This window comes from Onychostruthus taczanowskii, unplaced genomic scaffold (assembly GCF_017590055.1).
Source record: "Onychostruthus taczanowskii isolate IOZ18803 unplaced genomic scaffold, ASM1759005v1 scaffold79, whole genome shotgun sequence".
NCBI lineage: Eukaryota > Metazoa > Chordata > Aves > Passeriformes > Passeridae > Onychostruthus > Onychostruthus taczanowskii.
In genome coordinates, this window is record NW_024505782.1 from 3,191,657 (window position 1) to 3,215,953 (window position 24,297).

Genomic DNA, 24,297 nt, shown 5'->3' on the forward strand with positions numbered 1-24,297 from the left:
ATCAGTTAAAACCAAGCTGGAAATGCTTATGGTGGGATGCAGCAACATCAAGTTAATATGGTGTCTACACCAGAAGATATAATTTCACAAAGAGGAAGAATTTGGAATAAAGCAGATTTCCAACTAGTAGATTCTTCTCCAAAATACATAAAGCATTTTGGCTTTAAAGAAAATTTAAATATAAACAAGGAAGAGGGATCAAGATTTTGGAAAGTGCATGTGTTAATGCATGTGCAGATGAAAATGAACATACAGTGGTACTCTGCATGGAATCAGAATAGCAAAAAACTAAATTTATTTTTTCCACTAGAAATGTAGAGAATTGGGGAAAAGCAGAAAGGAAAATAATGGACAAATTTTTTATTTATATATTCCTTAAGCGGTTTTTTAAATAATTAAGTGTACTATAAGTAGACTTTATGGCATGAGCAAGATCTAGGTGGCTGATTTCTAGCTAAAAAGCAGCAGTGAAGAGGCTTTTGTTGTCTTTCCCCTTGCAAAGTTCTGCTTTCCAACCACAATCTCATGTCCTTCACACCATGCTGGGACAATTCTTTGTGGGGACCACTGCCCATAACAGACATCCAGGTTAGAAAAACTCAACACAATTGTCTCCTTTATCCATTGGTAATTGTTCTCCAAGAGCCATCCATTAGGTAAGCACAAGGGCAGGGATACATGGCAGGATTTTTCATACTAGATTTTTCATAATGAAAATGCACAGAACTGCAAACTCAAACAATTCCACAAAACCACTGCAGCTAAACATGGGGGAAAAAAAAAAAATCAAGACCAGATATTGTGATTAACAAATGGATTTGGAGCTTCCTAGGAAATACTGTTGCCCCCTAACTGGTACAAAACTTCAATTCCAAGTCATTCACTTATTATCATGCCTCTATCTCTATAAACCACCTTCATAAATAGACTAATTTTTAAAGTGTCAGCACAGAGTTAGTTACAACTCTCAAAAGGCATTTGTATGAAGTTTAGCTCATAAATACCTTTCATCACCAACAAATGCTGCGTTCTAAAAGAGTTGCTTGATTTTGCAGCAGCCATGTCTCCAGTGTATGTAAGCTTTTAGACTTGATTTTGATTTTTAAGGCATGAATAATGCAATTTTAAAAAAAGCAAAAATCCTTTACAACAAGGTTGTTCCCCTCTTCACAACACGGTACAAGGTCCAGAAGTGGAAGCTGCCACTGTCTCCCAAATTTCCCTCATGTGTCTTCATCACACATCTATTTTTGCCTAACTAAAAGCCAAGTTGAGATCAAACAGAAAAATACATGTACTGTGTGGTCACCGAGGGCAGCATGCAGAGAAAAAGAATATGGATTTTTCTACTGGAATATTTGTCCTCGTTCATCCACTCTTCTCCATCAACTGTCAGGCAGGCTATGGAGCTTGACAGCCCATCAATCTCACCCATTATGAACTTTTCATAAAAATAAAGAGCGATGTCCAGAACAATTAAATCATCTTGGTACCCCTCATCTCAACTCATCTCTCCCTCACAGAAGTACATCCAGGCCAATGTATAGCGAGCAAAACAGCAGGTTGAAATAAGAGCAAGATGACATCTGGCAGCCAGCATCTGTTAGGAAGATTAGGAGTCATCAGCTGGCATTATCAGGAGAAATTCCTGGCTGTGAGGGTGGTGAGTCCCTGACATGGGGTGCCCAGAGAAGCTGTGCACAGCTGGGAGTCTCCAGGTCCCTGGCAGCGTCCAGGGCCTGGCTGGACAGGGATTGGGGCAGCCTGGTCCAGTGGAAGGTGCCCCTGACCACAAACAGTGTGATCTTTAAGGTCTTTGCAACCCACACCATTCTGGGATAATGTGATCTGTTACAGATCATCAAATCGCACCAGCGATGAGCTCAGCCAGCAAGGAAGACTAAAGGCTGAACAACAATCTCAAGGTCCTGTGGTTGTTTGTTTTTAAGGAATTAAAAACAACATTGATTTCTTACCTCCTTTCACACAGCAGTTTTTAATTTAACTCAGGGCTGGACTTCAATAAGTAAAAAAAAATTAATACAGACTAAATAGTAATGGTTGCTAATACCACTGAATTGATTAAGTGCTATTTGCACACACAGTAAAATGCAAACCAGTAATATATGAACCTAACACTTTCAAAAAGTCAACTCCACAAATCCAGTAGATCCCAAAAGAAAAAAAAAAAAGAAAAGCCAATAAGAAGACTCACTTAACAAGTGCCTCAAAAAGTTTAATTTACATCAGTTTGAAACAGCTCATAAAGTACACTTTTCACATCAAAAAAAACCAATGTATAAAATTCTGTAACTAAAAAATTGGGGGAAAAAGATGTGGGAAGTAAAATTAGAAGTTGAAAGGAAATCTGAAGTTAGAATTTGCCAAAACCTGATGGTGTAATACAGAGAAAGAGATGAAAGCCGCTTTCAAAAAGGGGCATGGATAGAAACAAACTGATGACATTAGCAGAGGAAAGTCAGGTCGTGTTATATGACAGCAAGAAGGGGTAAGGACTGGATTTCTCACAATTCAAATCATTACTGAATTTCTAAAGGTGAATTTTCCTTTATCTGAATACCTTGAAATATTTTATATGTGCTGAGTAAAGAATTACTGGAGGACCAAATACCTCTCCACAGAACTTATTTGAAGTTTGGAAATTCAGATGTTCTGAATTTTTTCTGCTCACTCTCCCAGTTCAGAAGTGCTGCAAACGAACTGAACAGCATCCAAACACAAACCACTATCTGGTAATGGAAAAATCAGTTCCATGGATCAAAAAATTTAAGGATGAATGTTCTCAAACAATTCAGCAATACTCTATGCTGTTTTTCCTCACTCTTTCTATATACATGCCAAATGTACTATTGTTCCCTATTTCAAAGACTCAAATATAAAGCCCTAAACATCAAAACCTTGCTACACTAAAAATACTCATTTTAAACAAAAGAATTTTACAATATGACAGTCATATTAGAAAAAAGTTCTAAAAATATTTTATTTTCAAAACCTGATATCTGTAAGTTAAAACCATACCTTGATTTCTGTATATGTAAGGAACACTTCTTGGGTTTTACCTAATTTTTTTAAAAGGATTACAGCAAAACAAAGTGTGTGCTGTGGCACAAGAACTCTAGACATGGATATGCCCCAGCACAGATGTCTCCAAGCAGACAACCTGAAATGCCCATCTGGTTGAATAAAGGTCTGTGAAGGGTCATACCAGACATCAGAACAAAATAAATGCACTGCTCCACTTGAAATACAATAAATGCATTGTCCCATAGACCTGTATGGGGGACAGGTTGAAAGCAAGTGCCTGTGTGTGGGCAACAGAGAAGTGCTCTGTGAGCACTTAAGGAACCCAGCACTGGGAGATATCCATTTAGTACAAATAAATGCAGAGAAAAATCCTTAAGTCCCCTGTGCTCATGTCTAGTAAAGAGCCCTTGAGGCATTCTGCATTCGAAATATCCAAGCTACAATGGCACGTAAATAGAAATAAAGAGAGACAATAGCCATGGAGAACTCCAAGGCCTTTGCAGGGCCATTTACTCCATAGAGGGGCACTGCTCTTATTTATTCGAGACCAGCCCTAAAGCCTGGGAGACATTTAGCATCCCAGGAAACAGAACCTAACCAATTAAAATATTAAATAACAGAATAAACAGAAAGTAAGAACGCACTTCATATCTTTCTTTCTAATCTTGTAAAGTGAAACATTACTAAATTCTGCTGAATAAAGATTTGCTATATTTACTATTAGGTCCATCTGCCTTGTGGAGATGATGTGAAATCGAGAGACTCACAGTGTGCAGACTACACCAACGTCATGGATGTAAATAACAAGGATTGTATGGGCCACACTGATGGACAAAGAGGGTTGAAGGGATCATGAATGAAAAGAACTCCCAGACAGTACAACATTCACATGAGAAGTGTATTGCCATGTTCTGATTTTGCTGGACAGTGATCAGACCTTTTTCTGCTTTTCTTATCTTGTGCCTTCTTAAAAATATAATTTTGTGGCCCCTTGGAAACAGCTGTGTGCCACAGCAGCTATTTCAGGGCGAATCCCAAACTATAGAACCTCTGAGTGATTTGGGTTGAAAAGGATCTTAAAGCTTATCCAGTGCTACCACCTTCCACTAGCCCAGGTTGCTCCAAGCCCCCCTCTAACCTGGCCTTGGACACTTCCAGGAATCCAGGGGCAGCCACAGCTGCTCTGGGCACTCTGTGCCAGGGCCTGCCCACCCCCCACTTCTAAATAAAGAATTTCTTCCTAATATCCAATCTGAACCTGCCCTCTGTCTGTTTAAAGCTGTCTTGTCGGTATCTGCCCATGTAAAAAGTCATTCACCTCAGCTGTTCTCTGGCATCACAAATGGTTTTAATGCAGCCTGGGTAAGAAAACTATTTCTATCCCATCTCCCTGTAAAACAGCAAACATAAAAGGCCACTCTTTTAATTCTATAATCCTAAACTTGATCCTAATAAATTGTATACTTCAAGATATCTTCATGACAAAACATCTCATTAATTTTAAAGAATACCCTTTTATATGCCACTGCTTACATATGAGCAGAGATCTGTAAGTCATGTGCTATAAAGCCATATTAAATTCTGCCTCACAGAGGACAACATTATTATTTAGAATATTGTTATATTAAGTAGAAAAACAAGAAGTCACCATACACTTGAGGTATATAAGCAAAATCAGAAACAACTTAGAACAATTAAGGGAGACTTTGCATTAATGAACAGGATTTCCTGCCAAAATGGAGTTAGAAAGACAATGACACTAGAAACAATATGGAAGAAAGGAATTTGATGTGGCAAGACGAAAGTAAATATTTACAAAATAAGACAAGAGTTTAATTTCCAGAGACCAGGAAATGTATTTTTCAACTGAAGGCATAAATTGTTCAGCATCTCATGGCCACTTTCCAGCCAGTGTTGGGAAATGGATGCTCCTATTGCTAGAGAAGTAAAAGCAACAGAAAGCAGTAAATTCCTTCCCCTGTATCTTGGTACAGATCATTTTATTCCCCTTTTGTCTGGCACACCAAGCAACATCCTTGTAACTTCCCTTACAGGGCAGAGGTGGGCCAGGACCTAACTCTAGGTTGTATTGAAGTAGAAATTCAATAAGCAGACTGTGATCTACCATGGACTGAATTCCTGCACACAAATTCTACAGAACATTATCTTTGACTTGACAGGGCAGTGCTTTGCAGAGCACCATCTCTCTCCTGTACTTTTCAGGAGAGTGGCAAGCAGGAAACTAAATTCTGAAAGGCTGAAAGCTAAGGAAGGAAAATCAGTACAGTCTAGTATAAACAGAATATGTATTTGCAAAGCTCATATTAAACACAAGGCTTATTCTGAGCTAAAAATCCTCAAACCTGTTTTAGGTGTCTCAAGGTATGATTGTAATTTCTTTCTATGATCCCTGTGTTTGTCCTGTTACTATTTTATAAGAGTATCAAATGGGCAGAGCACACAATATTTCCCTTTTATCTACTTGCACTTAATTCAATAAGGGTGTCTCATAGCTGCTGAGACATGACATTTGCCTTGATTGAGGGCAAAACTCTGTGGGTGAGAATCAGAGGAAATTGCTGGAGAAAGCATCCTGAGCAAAACTCTCACCCAAAACCCTAACAAAGAAATAAAAACATGAAAATTAGAAAGACACTGTCATGCAACCTAAGGTCCAAATCCCTGTCCTTTGAGCAGCTTGGATTTGGCACAGCTCTGCTCAAACACACTGGCTGTGCAAGCACATTTGTATGTATTTGTATGTATCTGGGTGCTTGCTACACTTGGAAAGAGAATCGCTGTGCCCTCTAAACTCATTCTGACAGGAAAGAATCTGGGTCCACTTTAGGAGACAACAGACTCATTCTGCAGGCAGAAGGTCACAGGGTATGGGTGTTGCTAACAGCCCTCTTTGTTCTAAGATGTAAGCAGAACACCAGTCTGGAGCCCTGGTTCAGTACCCGGAGCCCTCAGGGCGCTCACCTCTGGCACCACCCTGTCCTTACACAGCCCCGTGGGCTCAGCGAGGGTTTGGCTTTTTACTGCCCTGGCTCAGTTACAATGAATTAATTGCAATCTCCTGTGAAACTTGGAAATAATATCATAGAGTCATAGAATGTTTGGGTTGGAAGGGATCTTAAAGCCCATCCAGTCCCATCCCCTGCCATGGGCAGGGACACCTTCCACTGTCCCAGGTGGCTCCAAGCCCCATCCAGCCTGGCCCTGGACACTGCCAGGGATCCAGGGGCAGCCACAGCTGCTCTGGGCACCCTGGGCCAGGGCCTGCCCACCCTGCCAGCCAGCAATTCCTGCCCAAGATCCCAAAATCTGTGCCTGCCCTGTGGCAGTGGCAGCCATTGCCTGTGTGCTGTCCCTGCAGGCCTTGTCCCCAGTCCCTGTGCAGCTCTCCTGGAGCCCCTGGAGGCCCTGGCAGGGGCTCTGAGGTGTCCCTGGAGCCTTCTCTTCTCCAGGTTTTGACCTACCTTCATAAAACTTGAATTTCGGTGTCAAAGTAGAACAAGAAACAAGCCCCTAGGAGGACCCATCATCTGCTGCAGACAGAGAACACTGTTTTTGTCTTATGCCTTTGTCTCCTTTCTCCCTCCTTTCTTTCAGTCCCTGTCCTACCTGTCCCTTTGACCCGTTTGCTCCACAGGAAGGATTTTACTGCTTTCCTCATGGACTGACCTTGTCTTTGGCCATGCGTCCTTTCTGACCACATCTTTCTCCATTCTGCTAGTGGGCATGGAAACCTCTAGCTGTCTCTCCCTCATCACTACAGTTGTTTGGTTATGCTACTGACATGAAACCTCTACAATTTAAAAAAACTGGAAACATTTTTTTTAAGAAATAAAGAAAAATCAGTTGGACCAATCAACTTCACAATAAAGCCATTGCTAGGGACACTACAGAAATGACCAAAAATTCAAACCTGACATAGATGTCACACCTAAGATGTTCTCCCAAACATAATTTTGGGTGCAAGGACTCTATTTTGCATAACTATAAGACAATTTCTAAACTTCCAGTGCCCCATAAAGGAAAAAAAATTGAAAGATAACACATTTCTGTTATCTATGGATATATGGATATATCTGTGGATATCTTCTATAACAGTTTATAGTGGGTAGCAATCTTTTTTTCCCAAATCTGTATTTATAAATAATTTATATTTTCACTGTGAACACTTGAGAACTTTTATGAATACCACAGGCTCTAAAAAGAACATTAAGGAAATTATTAAATTATTAGGAATATTAAGGAAATGAGCATTTTTTGTCTTCTGGATAAAGTTAGATGGCATGTGCTCAGTGTGCCTGAGGCCACACAAAGAATAAAGACAACATTAAAAAAAAACCCAAACCAGTGAATAACTCTACAATCAAAACAAAGCACAATGAACAATCAGTTAAGATTGTGTTTCACTTTTGAAACCAAGATGGTGAATTAAAACTTTTCATAAAACCTTAATCTATTATTTCCTGAACTTTGAGTCAAATTCCAATATTGATGAAGTCAATTTTTAATGTAAAACAGACATAAAGTATAATATATTGAGTGTATTACCACCTCCTTCAATGGAGTACCTCCATCCATATCATGTTAGTGATTTTGGCTCAAATATCTCATTTTACTGAATTTCCAGACATAAAAAATTACATAGTTGGAGCTGCACTACTATAAAGCCAAAGTTAGAGCTGAAATTTAATCATTCCCCCTACACCTTCATCAGGAATTTCACACAGGATGTTCAGTCTCGGTACATAAACTGCAATTTCCAAGGCATATGTATTCAAACCAGTACATACAGAATTTAAATTTTCAAATTTTGCTCACGCATTCCTTTCTGAATAAATCACAGCAGGCACAAAATACCTTTGATGGAATAAAGAAAACAACTTTAGGTATGGTACTTGATAATGAACTCCAAGGTACTGCACACTACAGTACCTGTATCACACTACCCAGACAGGCTCGAGCAGTGACCCATGGAAACATCAGAGGTTTAGAACAAGGCCGAGGGCTGGAGCTGCTCCTGGGTCAGGGCAGCCCCAGGACCAACCCAGGCTGGGGATGAGGAGAGGGAGCAGCCCCGGGAGAAGGAGCGGGGGGTGCTGTGGGTGAGAGCTGGAGCTGCCCCAGCCTGAACCCCCCTGCCCTGGGCTGATCCCCAGCGTGGGCGGCAGGGCAGGGGGGATTCTGCCCCTGTGCCCTGGGCTCAGGTGAGAGCCCACCTGCAGAGCTGCCCCAGCCCTGGCTCCAGCAGCACAAGGACGTGGAGCTGCTGCAGCCAGTGCAGAGGAGGCACGGAGATGCTGCCAGGGCTGGAGCCCCTCTGCTCTGGAGCCAGCCTGGCCCAGCTGGGGCTGTTCCCCTGCACAAGAGAAGGCTCCAGGGACACCTCAGAGCCCCTGCCAGGGCCTCCAGGGGCTCCAGGAGAGCTGCACAGGGACTGGGGACAAGGCCTGCAGGGACAGCACACAGGCAATGGCTGCCACTGCCACAGGGCAGGCACAGATTTTGGGATCTTGGGCAGGAATTGCTGGCTGGCAGGGTGGGCAGGCCCTGGCCCAGGGTGCCCAGAGCAGCTGTGGCTGCCCCTGGATCCCTGGCAGTGCCCAAGGCCAGGCTGGATGGGGCTTGGAGCAGCCTGGGACAGTGGAAGGTGTCCCTGCCCTTGGCAGGGGGGGACACTGGATGGGCTTTAAGATCCCTTCCAGCCCAAACCACTCTGGGATCTGTGACTGAGTGTATGCAACTACATAAAACACCCACACCTTCTCCACACAATATTTGTTGGAAATACTTCTCCTCTCTGCAAAAAGCACTGATGCACAGATCAATATACTTTCCAAGAGATGAAATGTTTAAACATTTTCAGAAGCACATGAAGGCATACTAGTACTTGAAAACAGGAAAAATGCAATAAACACACAGGATAATGTCAAATAACGTAACATCAAGTAATGCAATGTATCAAGTGTTTTTCAATACAAGACCCAGATTAAGTTTATTATCTATTACTAAACACATGCTGTAACAACACAGTACTTGAAAAATAAGTATCTCAAATAAAAATTGTTTACATCCTTCGCTGTAATGTCAACATCATCCCCTTTGATGCATTTCTGTGAATTTCTGTTCTTAGAAACAAACCTGCAAAGCCTGTAGCCTGTCATAAATAAACCACTTTTCAAAGGAAAATTGATGTTAAACTAGATAGGAAATTAAAGATAGGTATTTTCATCCTGAAAAATACTGCATCACCGAAAGAAAACATTTATCAAGAATATTAAATGTTTTGTAAGGGATGTTAATATCCAGTCAGAACCCAACTGCAGTGAATGCTAAACAAAACAAGGGATAATGAAGCATTTCATAAGAGTGCAATTCACTATGGAAAAAACTACAGTTAATGACCTACACGGAGGTTAACTTGGCTTTAGGAAGTCCCAGCTTGCCCTTGCCCAGTTCAGCGTAAATGCTCTGCCAACATCCTGGGAAATCAGCCCACGGCATTTTTTTAACTCCTGTTATTTAACATTTCTCTTTATTTTCTTTATTTCTCTCTTCTTGGTAGCTCCAGCATCTCAACAACACCTATGTCCTTTCCTATGTATATCTGAGAGATAATGCCAGGGCCTTTCACTTGCATAATTTTCCATGTATCTTTATTATGAACAGTAAAGTTGACCTCCCTAACATCATATCCCAAATTCACAGTGTTTATTGATTTTCTCTCCCTTGTTCTATAGCTCATAAGAAAAAACAAAACTAAACAAAACAAAACAAAAAACAAACTAACAAAACCCACACAAACAAGCAAACAAACAAAGAAAAGGTGGGGGGGAAACAACCTGTGAAGCATTGCTGGAGGGATTTAAAAGCTCTGTGAATGTGAAACTTTGGGACATGGGTTAGTGGTGACCTTGGCAGTGGACTGGAATGGGTGGACTTGATGCTTTTAGAGGGGTTTTTCAGCCTAAATCTTTCCATTAAATGTAGAGTAAGGACCTAGAAAGGTTAAAACACAACTCCAGGGAAAAGCATATAGGTATCAAGAATACATCATGGTCTCCAGCATGTACAAAATATTTTAGAAATACACTACAGCTTGAAATGCTCTGAACTACTAATTGTTGCAGGAAGATGACAATCTTGGAACGGATAATCTGGAAGCCTTTAAGGAAGGAAAAATGTTTGGAGCACTGAATTCTCCCAGCTTTTGTCTCCATCAACACCACTGTTCCCCAAACAAACATGTGTGATCAAAATCATCATAGCTTACAGCAGGAAAAGGTTTGTCAGCATCCTGAAGGATCCCCAGCTTGGACCATCCCCTCATCTTTTATTAAAATATTTTCCATGTCTAGCAAAAGTCACATCTTACCCAAGTTTCACAATCCAACCTTGACAGAGATGCAATGCAATCCTGTTTCTCCGCTCTAATCTGCCTGTCAATGTTTTCAATTTTATTCTTCAGTGAAAAAGGTGTTACAGACAATACCAAAGAGATCTAGAAATGTTACATGGGCATGAATAGCCTGTATTAAAAAAAAAAGCAGATTTTATTTAGATATAGCTTTAAAGCTATTGTTCATTACTTCTCAGTAGGAAATATGTCATTATTTCCCACATACAATGTCATCTGAATTACCTTACCCACTGCTGAACCTGTCATTCTGAAGAGAGATGATTTTATTGCCTTCAGACATCCTCAAGTCTCAGAACTGATGGGACAACTAACACAGATTTGATTTAATTATTTATTTCAGCACTCTTGCAGTTGTGCAATATTTTTCCATCTTAAAAACTAACATGATAGCTTTTAAGTCCCAGCCCTTTGAGCTGCACAGTAATTAAATTTACATTGTCTTCAATTTTTTTGGAAATTAACCTCCTTCCCACAGAGAAAGAGATTGAGCTTTACCTCCCACTCAGTTTTATAAATCTTATTCTGCTGTGTAATTCTTTCTGCCTCTATCAATCCAAAAATCCTCCTGAATTCCAAAACACTGCCCTCCCCAAAAAGGCACTTTTTAAAAAGGCATGTTTCTGTGATGTTCCAGGTCATTCTCTGTTTTTCCCAAAGTAAGACAACACTTCCAGGAACTGACTTCATGATGATAAAGCAAACACCAACAAATTTCATATTCTATACAGTACAAAAACCAAGTACAACCACCATGGGCTGGGATGTTAGTTCCGCTCCCGCTTGGGAAACAAATGCTAGGCCATAGGATCAAACATAAACTGCATTTCAACAGGATATTCAGAAGAGACACAGTAAGAGTCTTTCTAGGCATGTACAAACATTGTTCTGAATTTCAATTTACCCAGGTGACAGAACCACAGAATCATTTAGGATGGAAAAAACCTCAGAGATCACAGAGTCCAAGCTGTGCCCGACCTTGTCACCAGCCCGGAGCATTGAGTGCCATGTCCAGGCCTTCCTTGGACACCTCCAGGGATGGGGACTACATGGGCAGCCCCTTCCAATTCCTGAGCACCCTTTCCATGGGGAAATTCCTGCTGCTGTCCACCCTGAGCCTGCCCTGGCCCAGCTTGAGGCCGTTCCCTCTCCTCCTGTCCCTGTTCCCTGGGAGCACAGCCCGACCCCCCCGGCTGTCCCCTCCTGTCAGGAGCTGTGCAGAGCCACAAGGTCCCCCCTGAGCCTCCTTTTCTCCAGGCTCAGCCCCTTCCCAGCTCCCTCAGCCTCTCCTGGGGCTCCAGCCCCTTCCCAGCCCCGTTCCCTGCCCTGGACACGCTCCAGCCCCTCAGTGTCTCTCTTGTCCTGAGGGCCCAGAGCTGTCCCAGCCCTGGAGGTGCCTCAGCAGTGCTGGCATAGATCACAGATGAATTTTCCCAACCCTGATGGTGTAATCTGAAATCCTAATGCAAGGCCAAAATATCCCGGATACTGAAGCAATTTGTAAATGTGAACAACTACAAAGACAGTATAAAGACTCTCAAAGATAAAATCAAGATAATCATGGTATTTTACAATTAAGCCAAGTTGTAACAGAGTGATGAAGTAAAGACTAGATAAATGGACAGGGAGGTTGACAGAAACCTGGCTAAACTAAAGAGGTCAGAGAGCTACAGTCAGCAGTACAAAGTCCAGCTGGAGCCCAGCCAGAAGTGGTGCACCCCATGTGTTGATTCTGGAGGAAGCCATGGAGATGCTGCCAGGGCTGGAGCCCCTCTGCTCTGGAGCCAGCCTGGCCCAGCTGGGGCTGTTCCCCTGCACAAGAGAAGGCTCCAGGGACACCTCAGAGCCCCTGCCAGGGCCTCCAGGGCTCCAGGAGAGCTGCACAGGGACTGGGGACAAGGCCTGCAGGGACAGCACACAGGCAATGGCTGCCATTGCCACAGGGCAGGCACAGATTTTGGGATCTTGGGCAGGAATTCCTGACCCTGGCAGGGTGGGCAGGCCCTGGCCCAGGGTGCCCAGAGCAGCTGTGGCTGCCCCTGGATCCCTGGAAGTGTCTAACTCCAGGTTGGACTGAGCTTGGAGCACCATGGGCTAGTGGAAAATGTCCCTGCCCATGGCAGTGGGTGGAACAAGATGGCTTTTAAAGATCGCTTCCAACCGCTCTGGGATTCTGAGACCAGTGTTTTCCAACATCTCCACTGATGCCCCAGCTGGTGGAGCAGGCTGCAGCCTTGGCAAGTTTGCAGGTGATACAGAACTAGGAGGAGAAGCGGATGCACATAATGGCTGTGTTGCTAGAGGGATAAGGACAGGCTGGATAAACAGCCCAAGAGAAACCTTGTTAAGGTGTGAAGGGATGTATCAGATCCTGGGTGCTGAGGGTCAACCACATACAAAGCAGCTTTGCAGCAAAGGCCCCCATGTTCCAACACAGAATTGAAGGTACACCAGCAACTGACCCTCACAGCAAAGAGGCACCTTGGGCTGCATGAGGCACAGCACCACCAGCACAGTGAAGAAGTGATTCCCTCTTCTCTACTCAGCATGGGAAGCCTCACCTGGAGCACTGGGCTCCCAGCAGCAGGGACATGCGCACACCACAGCAGGTCCAGCAAAGCACCACAAAGGTGATGAAGGGACTGGAGCATCTGATATGCAAAGAGAAGCTGAGAGACTTCTGATTAGCCTGGGAAGAAAAGGCTCACAGGGGTCTCAGAAAATATCTGATAGGTGACAAGGCGGTGTTAGATCGTAGGTAGGACCTGATGACCTAAAGGTCTTTTCCAATCTAGATGATTCTGTGATTTTGTGATTCTGATGGGAAGGTCTAGAGATGATTAAGCCAGACACACTGATGCCCAGAGAAAGGACAAAAGGAAATGGGCCCAAATTGCAATACAAGAAATTGCATTTAACCATAAGAGAAAAACCACAAGTTACACAGAGAGCTTGTGGAGTCACCATCCTTGGAGATATTAAACATCAGCTGGATGTAGCCTTGGGCATACAGCTCTTGGTGACCCTGCCCTTGGACGTGACAATCTCCAAAGATGCTTCCTAACCAGGCACTTTGAAGATTCCTTGAAATCACAGAGCACAAACATTGATCATCACTCAATAAACAACAAAATGCAAGGAAAACTGTCTGCTGGGAATGAATACCAACTCAATGTAGGAACCTGTAAAGCCACAACTGCACTACAAAGCACTCTGGGAAATACAGGAAACATACTTCAGGGTAAAATCCTGCAGTAGCAAGAGGATGGCTTGTTGATTAATTACAAGAATGCACCATTGGAAAGATCTGATTTTATTTATTAGGTTGGAAGTTTTTTATAAACAACCATTTTTAATTTTTTCCAAGTGAATGTCACACTAAAAGCAAGGACTTGCATCTTTTTTCACTCTGGTGAAAAGGAAAATATCCATGTTGAATTCCCTTAAAAGCTTTCTGCAAAACTGAGGAGCAATCATTGAATTTTCACCAACTGGAAGTCAAAAACTCCATCACACTACTGCTAACAGGTCCGTTAGAGGTACCTTACCATATCTTATATACAAAACTAGATTTTCCTAATTTACAAAATATTCTGGTAACTAATACAGAATACAGGCCAAATGTAATACTGCACATCATGCACCTAGAAGTTGCAAGTGAGCAACGCAGGGACATTAAATGGGAACTTTAAAATCTTTCATTACTTACATGTATTGAACCAGTTTTCAGCTAGGCTGACGCCCCAGAAAACTTTTCCAGCAGAAGAAAAGCCAAACGCTAATCACTGTCCTGGAGGTTACACTGAGGCTGGAGGATTAGTCATCTTTGGAAACCAGTTGTGGTTGTTCTTATTTTCCTCTCCCACTGCTTTTTCTGATCTGTGGCTGCTGCAGTGGGAGCATTCTCATCAATGTTTTCTCATAAATTCAGCTTACAAACACGAAAGAACAAAACCACTTAAGAATAGCTCACAGCTCTCACCCCCTACATCCTGCTGCAGAGTGGGGATCCAAAAACTCCTTACACAACTTAAATCAATCCTTTGGAGGATTGGAATAAAGAGCTGACTAAATCTTCCCCCCAAGCTCTCTCTGCATTTCTTGGTCAAATAGGCTGTGGCGAGGAAGGGCGATACCAAAATGTGAGAAGACATAACAGTTGTTTTCAGATGTTCTCAACAGAAGCCAGAAATTAAAAGAATAGAAGGAGTTGTTCTTACAGTGTTATTAATTCTGCAGATCTGGAATGGTTTGGGTCACTTAGGTCAGTATGAATGGATCTGGACGCCCATTTCCAATTTTTCAGGTGTCACACTTTCAATAAGCAGGTAAGCAGTGTTCCCTATTCCTTTCCTCCCCATCCTGTTCCAGCCACATGGTGAACCAGGCCAGGTCTGCAGGACCCAGCAGCCTGGGAGCTCTGCCTCTGTTGTAATGTGCTTATGACTCCTCACTGGTGGCACCTGCCTCTTTGATGGAGAATACTGATTTAGATTCAGCTGGGCAGCTGCAAGACTACCCAAAACTACTTCAGAAGGAGAACCATGAGGTGATGCCTCTAATCACTTATACTGTTAGTCAAATATTTAAATTATTTTTTTTTTAAATCAAAAGAAGCCAAACTTCCAAACTCATGCTATCTACAGCTGCAGTTAATTAGAAGAATATCAACTCTCAGGTATTTTCACTAAGCAGGTCTCCCCTATGGCTCCTGTGCAGAACATCTCTGCAGCACATATCACAACACCTGGTTTGAAACAATTTGAGCTTACTGGAAAACACCCTGGGTTTCACTACATAAGGCTTATCTCCTGGACTGATCACTTTTAAACTAACATACCAGCCCCCATCAGCAGACCACTCAGATATCCTTCTTATCCACAACATTAACTATCCCACTAACCAAATTACATTTCAAGTGAAAGCCTCCTATGAAGCTATGAGTATGTTGTGAGGTTCTCTCATTTTTAACTGCACTGCTGATTCTTGGGGTTATTGACTAAAAATAACTGCTGAACTAAAATTTTATATGTTTTATGAAGTAGGACACTTTGCATCCAACCTTAAAAGCATAAAAACTTTAAACCTTTTGTCCTCTACATTAATTTCTTGCTGCTTCTGTTCTTCAGAGTCCTTGATCGAAATTTAAAATTTCCCTCACCACCACTATTCATATGCACAATTTGGATCCCTTAAGCTCATCCATCTCTGTCTCCAGGAGACACCTGCAAAGATGTCTGCTGCACCGTTCTTCTTGTGAATCATTTGTTACTCAAGATTTGCAAAGTTCTTTGCATATTTTAGTACTGCCCAGTTCTGGGTAGACACCAAGATCTCTCTCAGGAGACCTATGAATGTGGTTTAAACATTTAGTTCTCAACTGGTATCACGATGTAGATGCTCCTACTTAAAAGGGGAAAAAATATATACATTCTAGTGCTTCAGGCATTCTGACTGGAACATCTTAACCAAAATTATCAATTGTGACAACTCAAGCTGCAGTCAATACTTTCCTTAATTTGACAGATTGGAAGACGTTTTGAATCAGTAACATATGTTTGTTATTTTCTAAGTGAATAATTTTCTATATTTAGGCATTAATTAAATATTTTACTAAGCTGCTTTCACTAGTCAAAGTTCATGCAATGCTGTTTGGGAAATCAAAGCAGACACGAGTGCATCACCTAGATGCAGAAAGCCAAGAATACCTGCAGGGCACTCCCTGCTGCCAGTGGCACTGAGTTAAGGAAGCTGCTGGAGAGGTGCACCCAGGGAAGTCAGCAAAGACTACAGAGGGGCTGGATCTCAGCAAGGCTTTTTAGTCTAAGGATATAACTGGCTGAGAGGAGTATAAATTCTTTCTCCTTTCAGCTATAAGCTGTTTTGGTATATTCAGACTGACACACATTTTGTTAGCATTCTCCTGAATTCTTCAGACAAGCTATGGTATTTTTCTCCTTTTACTCCCAAAACAATAGCTTATTTACATACTTACTAAAGAATAAGACACCCTCCCAGTGCTGATTAAATGCCAGACGTTACGTAGGAATGCAAAACCCCCGGACTCTGAACATACTGCTACAATGGAAATGTGTGAAAGTAATTTTGTTCCAGTTTTGTCTCATGGGAATGTGGGCTCATAAGCATCCAATTAAAAATAATTCCAAGTGATCGAGATGTGCTTTAGCTTCACATGAGAATGCATCTAGAACATGCCTGTGATAGATTTTTACCAGGGTGGGAGGAATAAAGATTATTCTAGAGAAAGAATCTCACTCTTGCAATTTTTCCCCATTCAAATTCATTCTTTGTACATGAGAATTTAAGAGTTTTGGCAACCTGTGCTGTTTTGTACTATTTGGGTCAAATCACCTGGGGAACCTGAGAAGATATAATTTTTAATGAGAATATTCCAAATCAAAATGCAGCCTTTTAAAGCAATCTGTAAGGCAAACAAATGAACAAAATCCTGCATGGCAATCTGCCTGTAACTTCCATTTTTTATGCCAAAAGAAGCCACTTTGATCCACTCATCTGACACAAGCCATAGGAATTCCCTCAGCTACTTCCTCCTTCAAGTCCAATAGTTTTGGCTAGACTTGGACATATCTTTTAGGAGAACATCCAATCTCATTTAAAAATTCCAATCTAGGGAAATCCAGAGCCCTTGTTATTCCAGTGACTCATACACCATGATGGACCAGTCACAGCTGGTTTGCTTTCTAGCTACTGGAGTGCATTGTACTTTTGCCTAGGATCACAGAATACCCTGAGCTGGAAGGGACCCCCAAGGACCACCCAGTCCCACCCCTGGCCCTGCACAGATGCCCAGCAATCCCACCCTGAGCATCCCTGGCAGGGTGTCCAAAGGCTCCTGGAGCTCTGGCAGCCTCGGGGCTGTGCCCATTCCCTGGGGAGCCTGGGCAGTGCCAGCACCCTCTGGGGGAAGAGCTTTTCCCTGAAATCCAACCTTGCTGTACCCCCACAAATCTTATTAAAGAGCACCCTTATCAAAGGATTTATTTACCCTCAATCTCCCAAATAATTTAAGGAGTAAACTCATAAAAATGCCATAGAGTACTTCTGATTTCTTTCAAAGTCAACCTGTTCCTCTTATCTTGTGGCAGGATCTATGTGTCTGGAACTCCACCAGCTTTACGAAAACCTTGCTTTCATTAAGCTTAGACAATTACCTTTTTATATCAGCAATCTCTCCCCTTCACTGATCACTCCTCCCCTAAAAAGTTTTTTTGATGCTTAGTTTTAAATAGGGCAGGACTTAACAAATCGATGCAGAGGTTTCCACCCACTTGATAAGCATCCAGTTAAACTGTATTTGAGACCTGCAAGCCAGGCAGTTCTTCACCCAATGAATACCCACACCATTGATTTTATATCTCACTGGTTTCTTGATCACTATGCTGTGCAGTACAAAGATAAATAGTCTGTAATAGAATTATTTATAAACAATTGTGCTCTGCCAAGTCACTCGATGTTGAGTGTAAAGTGATCCTTCCATAACAAACAATTCCAAGCCTTCAATAAAATTATGAGCAGCTGACTAAAAATCACAATCACAAAGCAATAAGATATTAAATTATATTCGTTCAACAAACCTCTGACCTTTATTTTTTTTAAATTCTATTTTTTCTCCCAAAGAAAAATGACCAAATGAGCTGGATTTTGGGGAAATGATCTACACCAATGCAGCAGCCAAAAAAAAAGCCTCATCTCCTGAGCCGTGCCCCCAGCTCAGAAACTGAGCCCCACAAACCATCTTGCATGGAAGCTCAGAGAACAGAGTTTCCATAGAAATTTACAGGCCACTCCAGAGAAATCTCAGCATATGGGTATTAACAAACCAGCCTGAATCCTTGAAGAAATATTAATGCAGTTTGATTGTCTTTTTCCACTTGTTCTTGCTTCTATTTACTTCTTAAGTGAATTAAATTCTGTCAGGTGTTCCACGGTCTGTCTAAGACTGAAGTTTAAAATACACCATAACCACTGAACCCAATGACTACTGGTTGACAATTACAGCAACTCACTGTTGGTGAGGCATTGAAAATAAAAAGTAAAACTGTGCATATTAAGCCCAGTAGGAAAAAAAAAACACCTTTGAGACTTCAGGTTTAACACTGGTAATGGAAGCAGTCAGAATTTATCAGTGGCACAGCATTCAGACAAAAAAATTGTTTGCTGTCACAAAAATGTACCATTTCTAACTCTGACACTAAAAGACGGAGATACTATGCCATATGTTTCAATAATAAGAAAAATTCCCCAGCCCACCCATAATGATACTTTCTGATAATGCAATGACACTGCAGTCCCTGAATGGTACCAATCCAGTTTCCATCAGCCTCTCAGCTTGGCAGGATGCTGAGCACAGACCACTGAATGGTGTTTGGGGGAAGAGAAAGGAAAAAGAGAAGGAAAAAGATGTTTGGTAAAATGCCAGCTTTGGAAGCAAAGTGCAGAATCTTATTTAAATATCCTGCAGAAAAATAACGTTTTTATTCAGTATTGTTAAAAAAAAAAAAAAAAAAAAAAAAAAAAAAAAAAAAAAAAAAAACTGCTGTCAGAGGACACAGCTACAGCAGAAGTAACACAAAAAAACATCCATAAACCCAAGCTTGTTTATTTCTGAAAAGTGCTTAAATCTACCAATTTTTTTACATGTATTGGAGAAATAAATTTTTCTTAGGGGAAAAATATTTTAAACTGTGCTATCTACCATTCCAAAAATAGCCTGCTTTAGTGATAAATGAAGTGAAGCTGGTTCTTGCCTGTGACAGATCCAGATTCTGCCATCATCGTTACTCTACTTTTAATCTTATGACAAATGTGGGGCCATTTATGAAAGCTCTGACAGGTTAAGCTCACAGTGAAGTAAGGATCAATGTTTGTCCTATTCCTGGAAGTGTTCCAGGCCAGGTTAGATAGGGCTTGGAGCAACCTGGGATAGTGGATGGTGTCCCTGGTCCCTGGAAGGGGGTGAGCTTTAGAGTCCCTTCCAACCCAAAGCATTTAATGACTCTAAACAAGGCTGATGCATTGACTATTTCACTTGCACTTAGGGTGAGTTTTTCACACTACCTCCCTAAAAACTCAATGGCAACAAATGCTCATGATTATCAGAGAAAAAGAATTCACATCTGTCAAGCCTCATTTGAAAGAATATGAACTGCTGCACATCTCCACATAGCAAATCAAATTAGTTCAAGCAAAAGCCATTTAAGGTTCAATAAGAAACATGTTTTCCTCATATTTTTCCTTTTTCTCCACCTTCCTTTCATAGACTAAAGTCAAAGAAAATACATCAGAGTTGCAAATGCTCAAGCTGCTTTTGAGGATGATACCTAAACACTTTTCCTGCATTGTCAGGCCAGTAATCCATACCAGGACAGAGGACTGGGATCCAGGCTCTGTGCCCCAGCACAGCTCGCACTCCAACGAAAAGGGAACTGGAAACTGGATAATAAATTCAAGTTGGCTTTAAGAAGCACTTGAGCATCAGGTTGCAGCATCAAAACCTTTCTAGTAAATTAGCAGCATTTCTCAAAGCTAACCTCCAAGGCTGTGATCACGCTAAGGCGGCACATTCTTAAATTAATATAATTGCATAATTCCATTGACTCTGATGGCATGGGAGAAAGATGGCTGCAAAGCTCATTCTCCATACACTTCAGACAAAGCCAAAACACTTCTGAAAGGGAGCATTATAATCTTATGAGATACATTTTGCTGTTTAAACAAACCTAGCATTAAGTAATAAAAGATAAGCAAGATGGGTACACTGAATGTCACTTTGATACCGTATTTCTTGGTCTTTTTTTTTATCTAGGAGAAAAACCCCTAATTTAAATTAATCCATAATAAATTTTTCCTCTGCAACTTTAAGACATATTTACCCAATTTACAAGGCTCAGCAAAACTGTATTTCCTGCTTTCACACACAGTGTCAAGCTTGCTATGAAACTAAAACTGTCCATAATTTGTTCAGCATCCCAGAACTAATCATTGCTTGTTAGCTGACTCTTTGCTAGTACAAGCACTAAGCCAGTCTGCCTTCAAAAGCAATTTTCCTGAGCTTGACTGCAACCCAGAGAGGTTTAAAACAAAATAGCAACACACACAAGCATTAAAACATCACACAATGAATATGAAATGCAAAAGGAAACAGTAAAAGTGGCAAACATATCTCACAACACAAAGCACAGTCACTGCAATAAAAAATACATAGCACAGTCACAACAGAATTATTAGATATTAGGAATTTTGCATTACAAACCCAGGCTCAATATTTATGCTATGCTAATGCTGTGCATAATAAAATGGGTATTCTATCCACTATGTTTCTTGAATTTGCAAGAGACCTAAAGAGACTGGCACTAGATCCCAATGAAAGCTGCCTGGAAAACTGGTGCTGTGGGCTTGCTTTCTGTGGGAGATCAAAATATGTGCTATTTTGCATTCCCTCTTCCCTCCTTTAACTAGTGCTGGCTGTCCAATAAGTGTTGGGTGTGGTGTGTCCGTGCCACATCACCACCAGGTCCTAACACATCCATGGTACACTAGATATCTGAAAAACACAGAATCGTTTGGGTTGGAAGGGACCTGAAGGACCATCTATCACCACATCCCCACCATGGACACATATGCCTTCCACTATCCCAGGCTGCTCCAAGCCCTGTCCAGCCTGGCCTTGGGCACTGCCAGGGATCCAGGGGCAGCCACAGCTGCTCTGGGCACCCTGGGCCAGGGCCTGCCCACCCTGCCAGCCAGCAATTCCTGCCCAAGATCCCAAAATCTGTGCCTGCCCTGTGGCAGTGGCAGCCATTGCCTGTGTGCTGTCCCTGCAGGCCTTGTCCCCAGTCCCTGTGCAGCTCTCCTGGAGCCCCTGGAGGCCCTGGCAGGGGCTCTGGGGTGTCCCTGGAGCCTTCTCTTGTGCAGGGGAACAGCCCCAGCTGGGCCAGGCTGGCTCCAGAGCAGAGGGGCTCCAGCCCTGGCAGCATCTCCGTGCCTCCTCTGCACTGGCTGCAGCAGCTCCACGTCCTTGTGCTGCTGGAGCCAGGGCTGGGGCAGCTCTGCAGGTGGGCTCTCACCTGAGCCCAGGGCACAGGGGCAGAATCCCCCCTGCCCTGCTGCCCACGCTGAACATGTTTAATACAAACATTAATATATTTGCACATAAAATCTACCAAAATAGCAATGAAAACTGTAATTCTTTGATAAGTACAAAGACAGGCAACACCATCTGTGGGTACCAGAGAATCATTAGAGACCTTCTGCTCTGGACTAAAATTTATATTCTTTGCCAAGAATACTGGATGGGGGGTGGTGATTTATGCATCACCATAACTAATTATCCTATGCATTTAGTAATTTGTAAATTCCATCTCTTCTCAAACAGGCTGATCACACAATAAAACACTGTAGTACTCAACAGAGGATAAATGCATGAATTCAAACAAAACCTCTTGACACCTCAGTTATGCTGTTGTATTCAATGCTACTTACAGACTTAGACAGGCAAATTTCCTGACTGTACTTCTCTAATCATCCAATATCAAAACAACAACAGAGAATTAGCCATAAAAACCAGCTACCTCTATATTTTTACAGCAGTAATTTCTATTCAAATCCTCTGTTCTCCTCCTATCTAGAAAAAGATAACCTGCAATGAAAATCTGAGATTTTACTGTCTCCTAGATTGATGTACTCTAATACACGTCAATTGATGCATAAGCCCCATTTCAGAAAGTGATACCAGTAAAAAATTTCTCCATCAGTTGTGGTAAGTGGGGAGTTACTACAAATTAATGTTTTTGTTCTAAAAACTTCATGAGCTTGTTACATGAAAACACATACAGTGTTATCAGTGCTTACTTTCATCCACAGAACACCTGAAAGATGCAATATCCACAGAGAAGCACTTAGTCTCCCAAGGGTGATTTTGTCAGCTCAATGTGTAGTGCTGTTGCTGCACAGAATTACCAAAATTTCATGGAAACAAGCTGGAAGAATTACACTATTTATTTCACATTTTCAGTATATCATTTCTACATGTAAAACATTACATCTGAAAGAAGATTGTAGTGTAGACTGCACTTATTATTAGTATTCATTTTTAAATAAGCCTTTGAAATCTCAGGCTTTTGACTACTTTAATACTATGTCCCTGTTCCAAATTAATCTGGAGAATGCCCCTGGGACAGCTAGATTTTCATGTCCTGTTGAGATCTTCAGAGTAATTCTCCATCATTATGTATTACTATAATTTTTTTTTCTTTTGTACAAAAAGAGCTATTTCAGCTTGCATGCTGTATTTTCTTCCCTTGACAATCAAGCTGGTTTTACTTATGTTTACTGTGTGGTCCCTTGCTATTGTATGCTGGCTTAGCTGGGAAGCTGCATTTCCACCCTGGATGCCTTCCATGTTCTGATCAATTTTGTCACGCAAATTTTTCCTTTTCCCAAAGCTTCTAGGGACTAGGTTAATATATTTAATTATCCACAGCATCAACAATGAAATAGTAAAACTTTAATTTTTACTCGGAATAAACAGCTAAGGGAAGTCCTTTGGGTATGGCAAGTAGGACTTTTGAATTCACCCTTTTTTCAGTTTCTGAAAAGCATCTATAATTCCCTATCACAAACAAGGATTTGGGGCTGATGGATTCTCATAATTCTTATTCTTTATAATTAAAAATAATCAGACATACAAAAAGGAGAGATCTTTCATTGTCCCAAGTAACAATCAATGGAAGTGGAAATGGACTCGTGTCAGGGGAGGTTTAGGTTGGATATTGGGAAAAATTTCTTAACCCCAAGGGTGGCCAGGCCTGGCACAGCTGCCCAGGGCAGAGGTGGGTTCCCCCCATCCATGGGGGGATTTAAAAGCTGTGTGGATGTGGCACTTGTGGACATGGGTCAGTGGTGGCCTTGGCAGTGCTGGGTAATGTTTGGACTCAGTCTTGGAGGGCTTTTCCAGCACAAACAACCCTGTGATTAACTTCCAAGAAAACTTCCTGAACTTGAGGCAAAAGCTCTATCATTTCTACTCTTGAAAAGCAAATTATACAGACAACGTTACAAATAAAACAATGGGTGTCAAGAAGCATTAGGCACTTGCATGTAACCTCTGCACCAATTCCAAACAAACTATGCAACTGCAATGGAAGTTTTGTGAATCACAGCTCAAGGTCTTACGTCAAGGCTTTGGAAATGGATTAAAATACTTTAACATAAAAAGCATCTAAAGTTTCTAAAGGCCAAAGAATTTTTATTCTAAATTTTAAAAGACAAACCAAACCATTAATAGACTCCCATATCTAACACACTTTTTAGAATATACATAAAGGATGTCATAAAGACACAAACTATCCCCTTAGAAATTAAAATTATTCATCAGTTAACTGAAAACATGCACAGATCAGTCACAGGGCATGCAGCATGCAGTAAATGGAGAGGAGAGGTTAATAACCTGGAAGCATAGGATCTGAGAATGTGAGAACAAGTTAAAGACAAGAGTTCCTCTCCATTGTCACTGAGGGTCGAGAAGCAATGCTGCAGCGTAGAGCAGTGGGAGTGGGGGAAATACAGTTTGTCCAAGACATACACATATCTCCGCAAGTGGCGGCAGGTATAACTGAAAGACAAGGGTAGAGGGAGACAAAACAGAAAAAAGAGGTGTTTTCCTTTAAGAAAGCTAAGTCATGGTTTAAAATCCCTGGCTTTTGTGCCAAGAGTCAATGGAAGATGCCAAGAAAGCAATGGAGCAGTTTGACATAAAACAGTTTCAAGAAACAGAGGGA

At 41.7% G+C, this 24,297-nt stretch overlaps 1 protein-coding gene across 3 annotated transcripts in view; it reads right to left on the minus strand.

The window, feature by feature from the left end:
- DYM (dymeclin) overlaps positions 1–24,297 on the minus strand; it is a 210,226-nt gene that overhangs the window by 67,933 nt on the left and 117,996 nt on the right. Inside the window, exon 14 of one of the 3 annotated variants that reach the window (XM_041423559.1) lies at positions 23,967–24,131. The exons of the other annotated variants lie outside the window; for them this stretch is intronic. Coding sequence (XP_041279493.1) covers positions 23,967–24,131 — 165 coding nt within the window. The remainder of the gene's footprint in view (positions 1–23,966; positions 24,132–24,297) is intronic. 3 annotated transcript variants of the gene reach the window in all.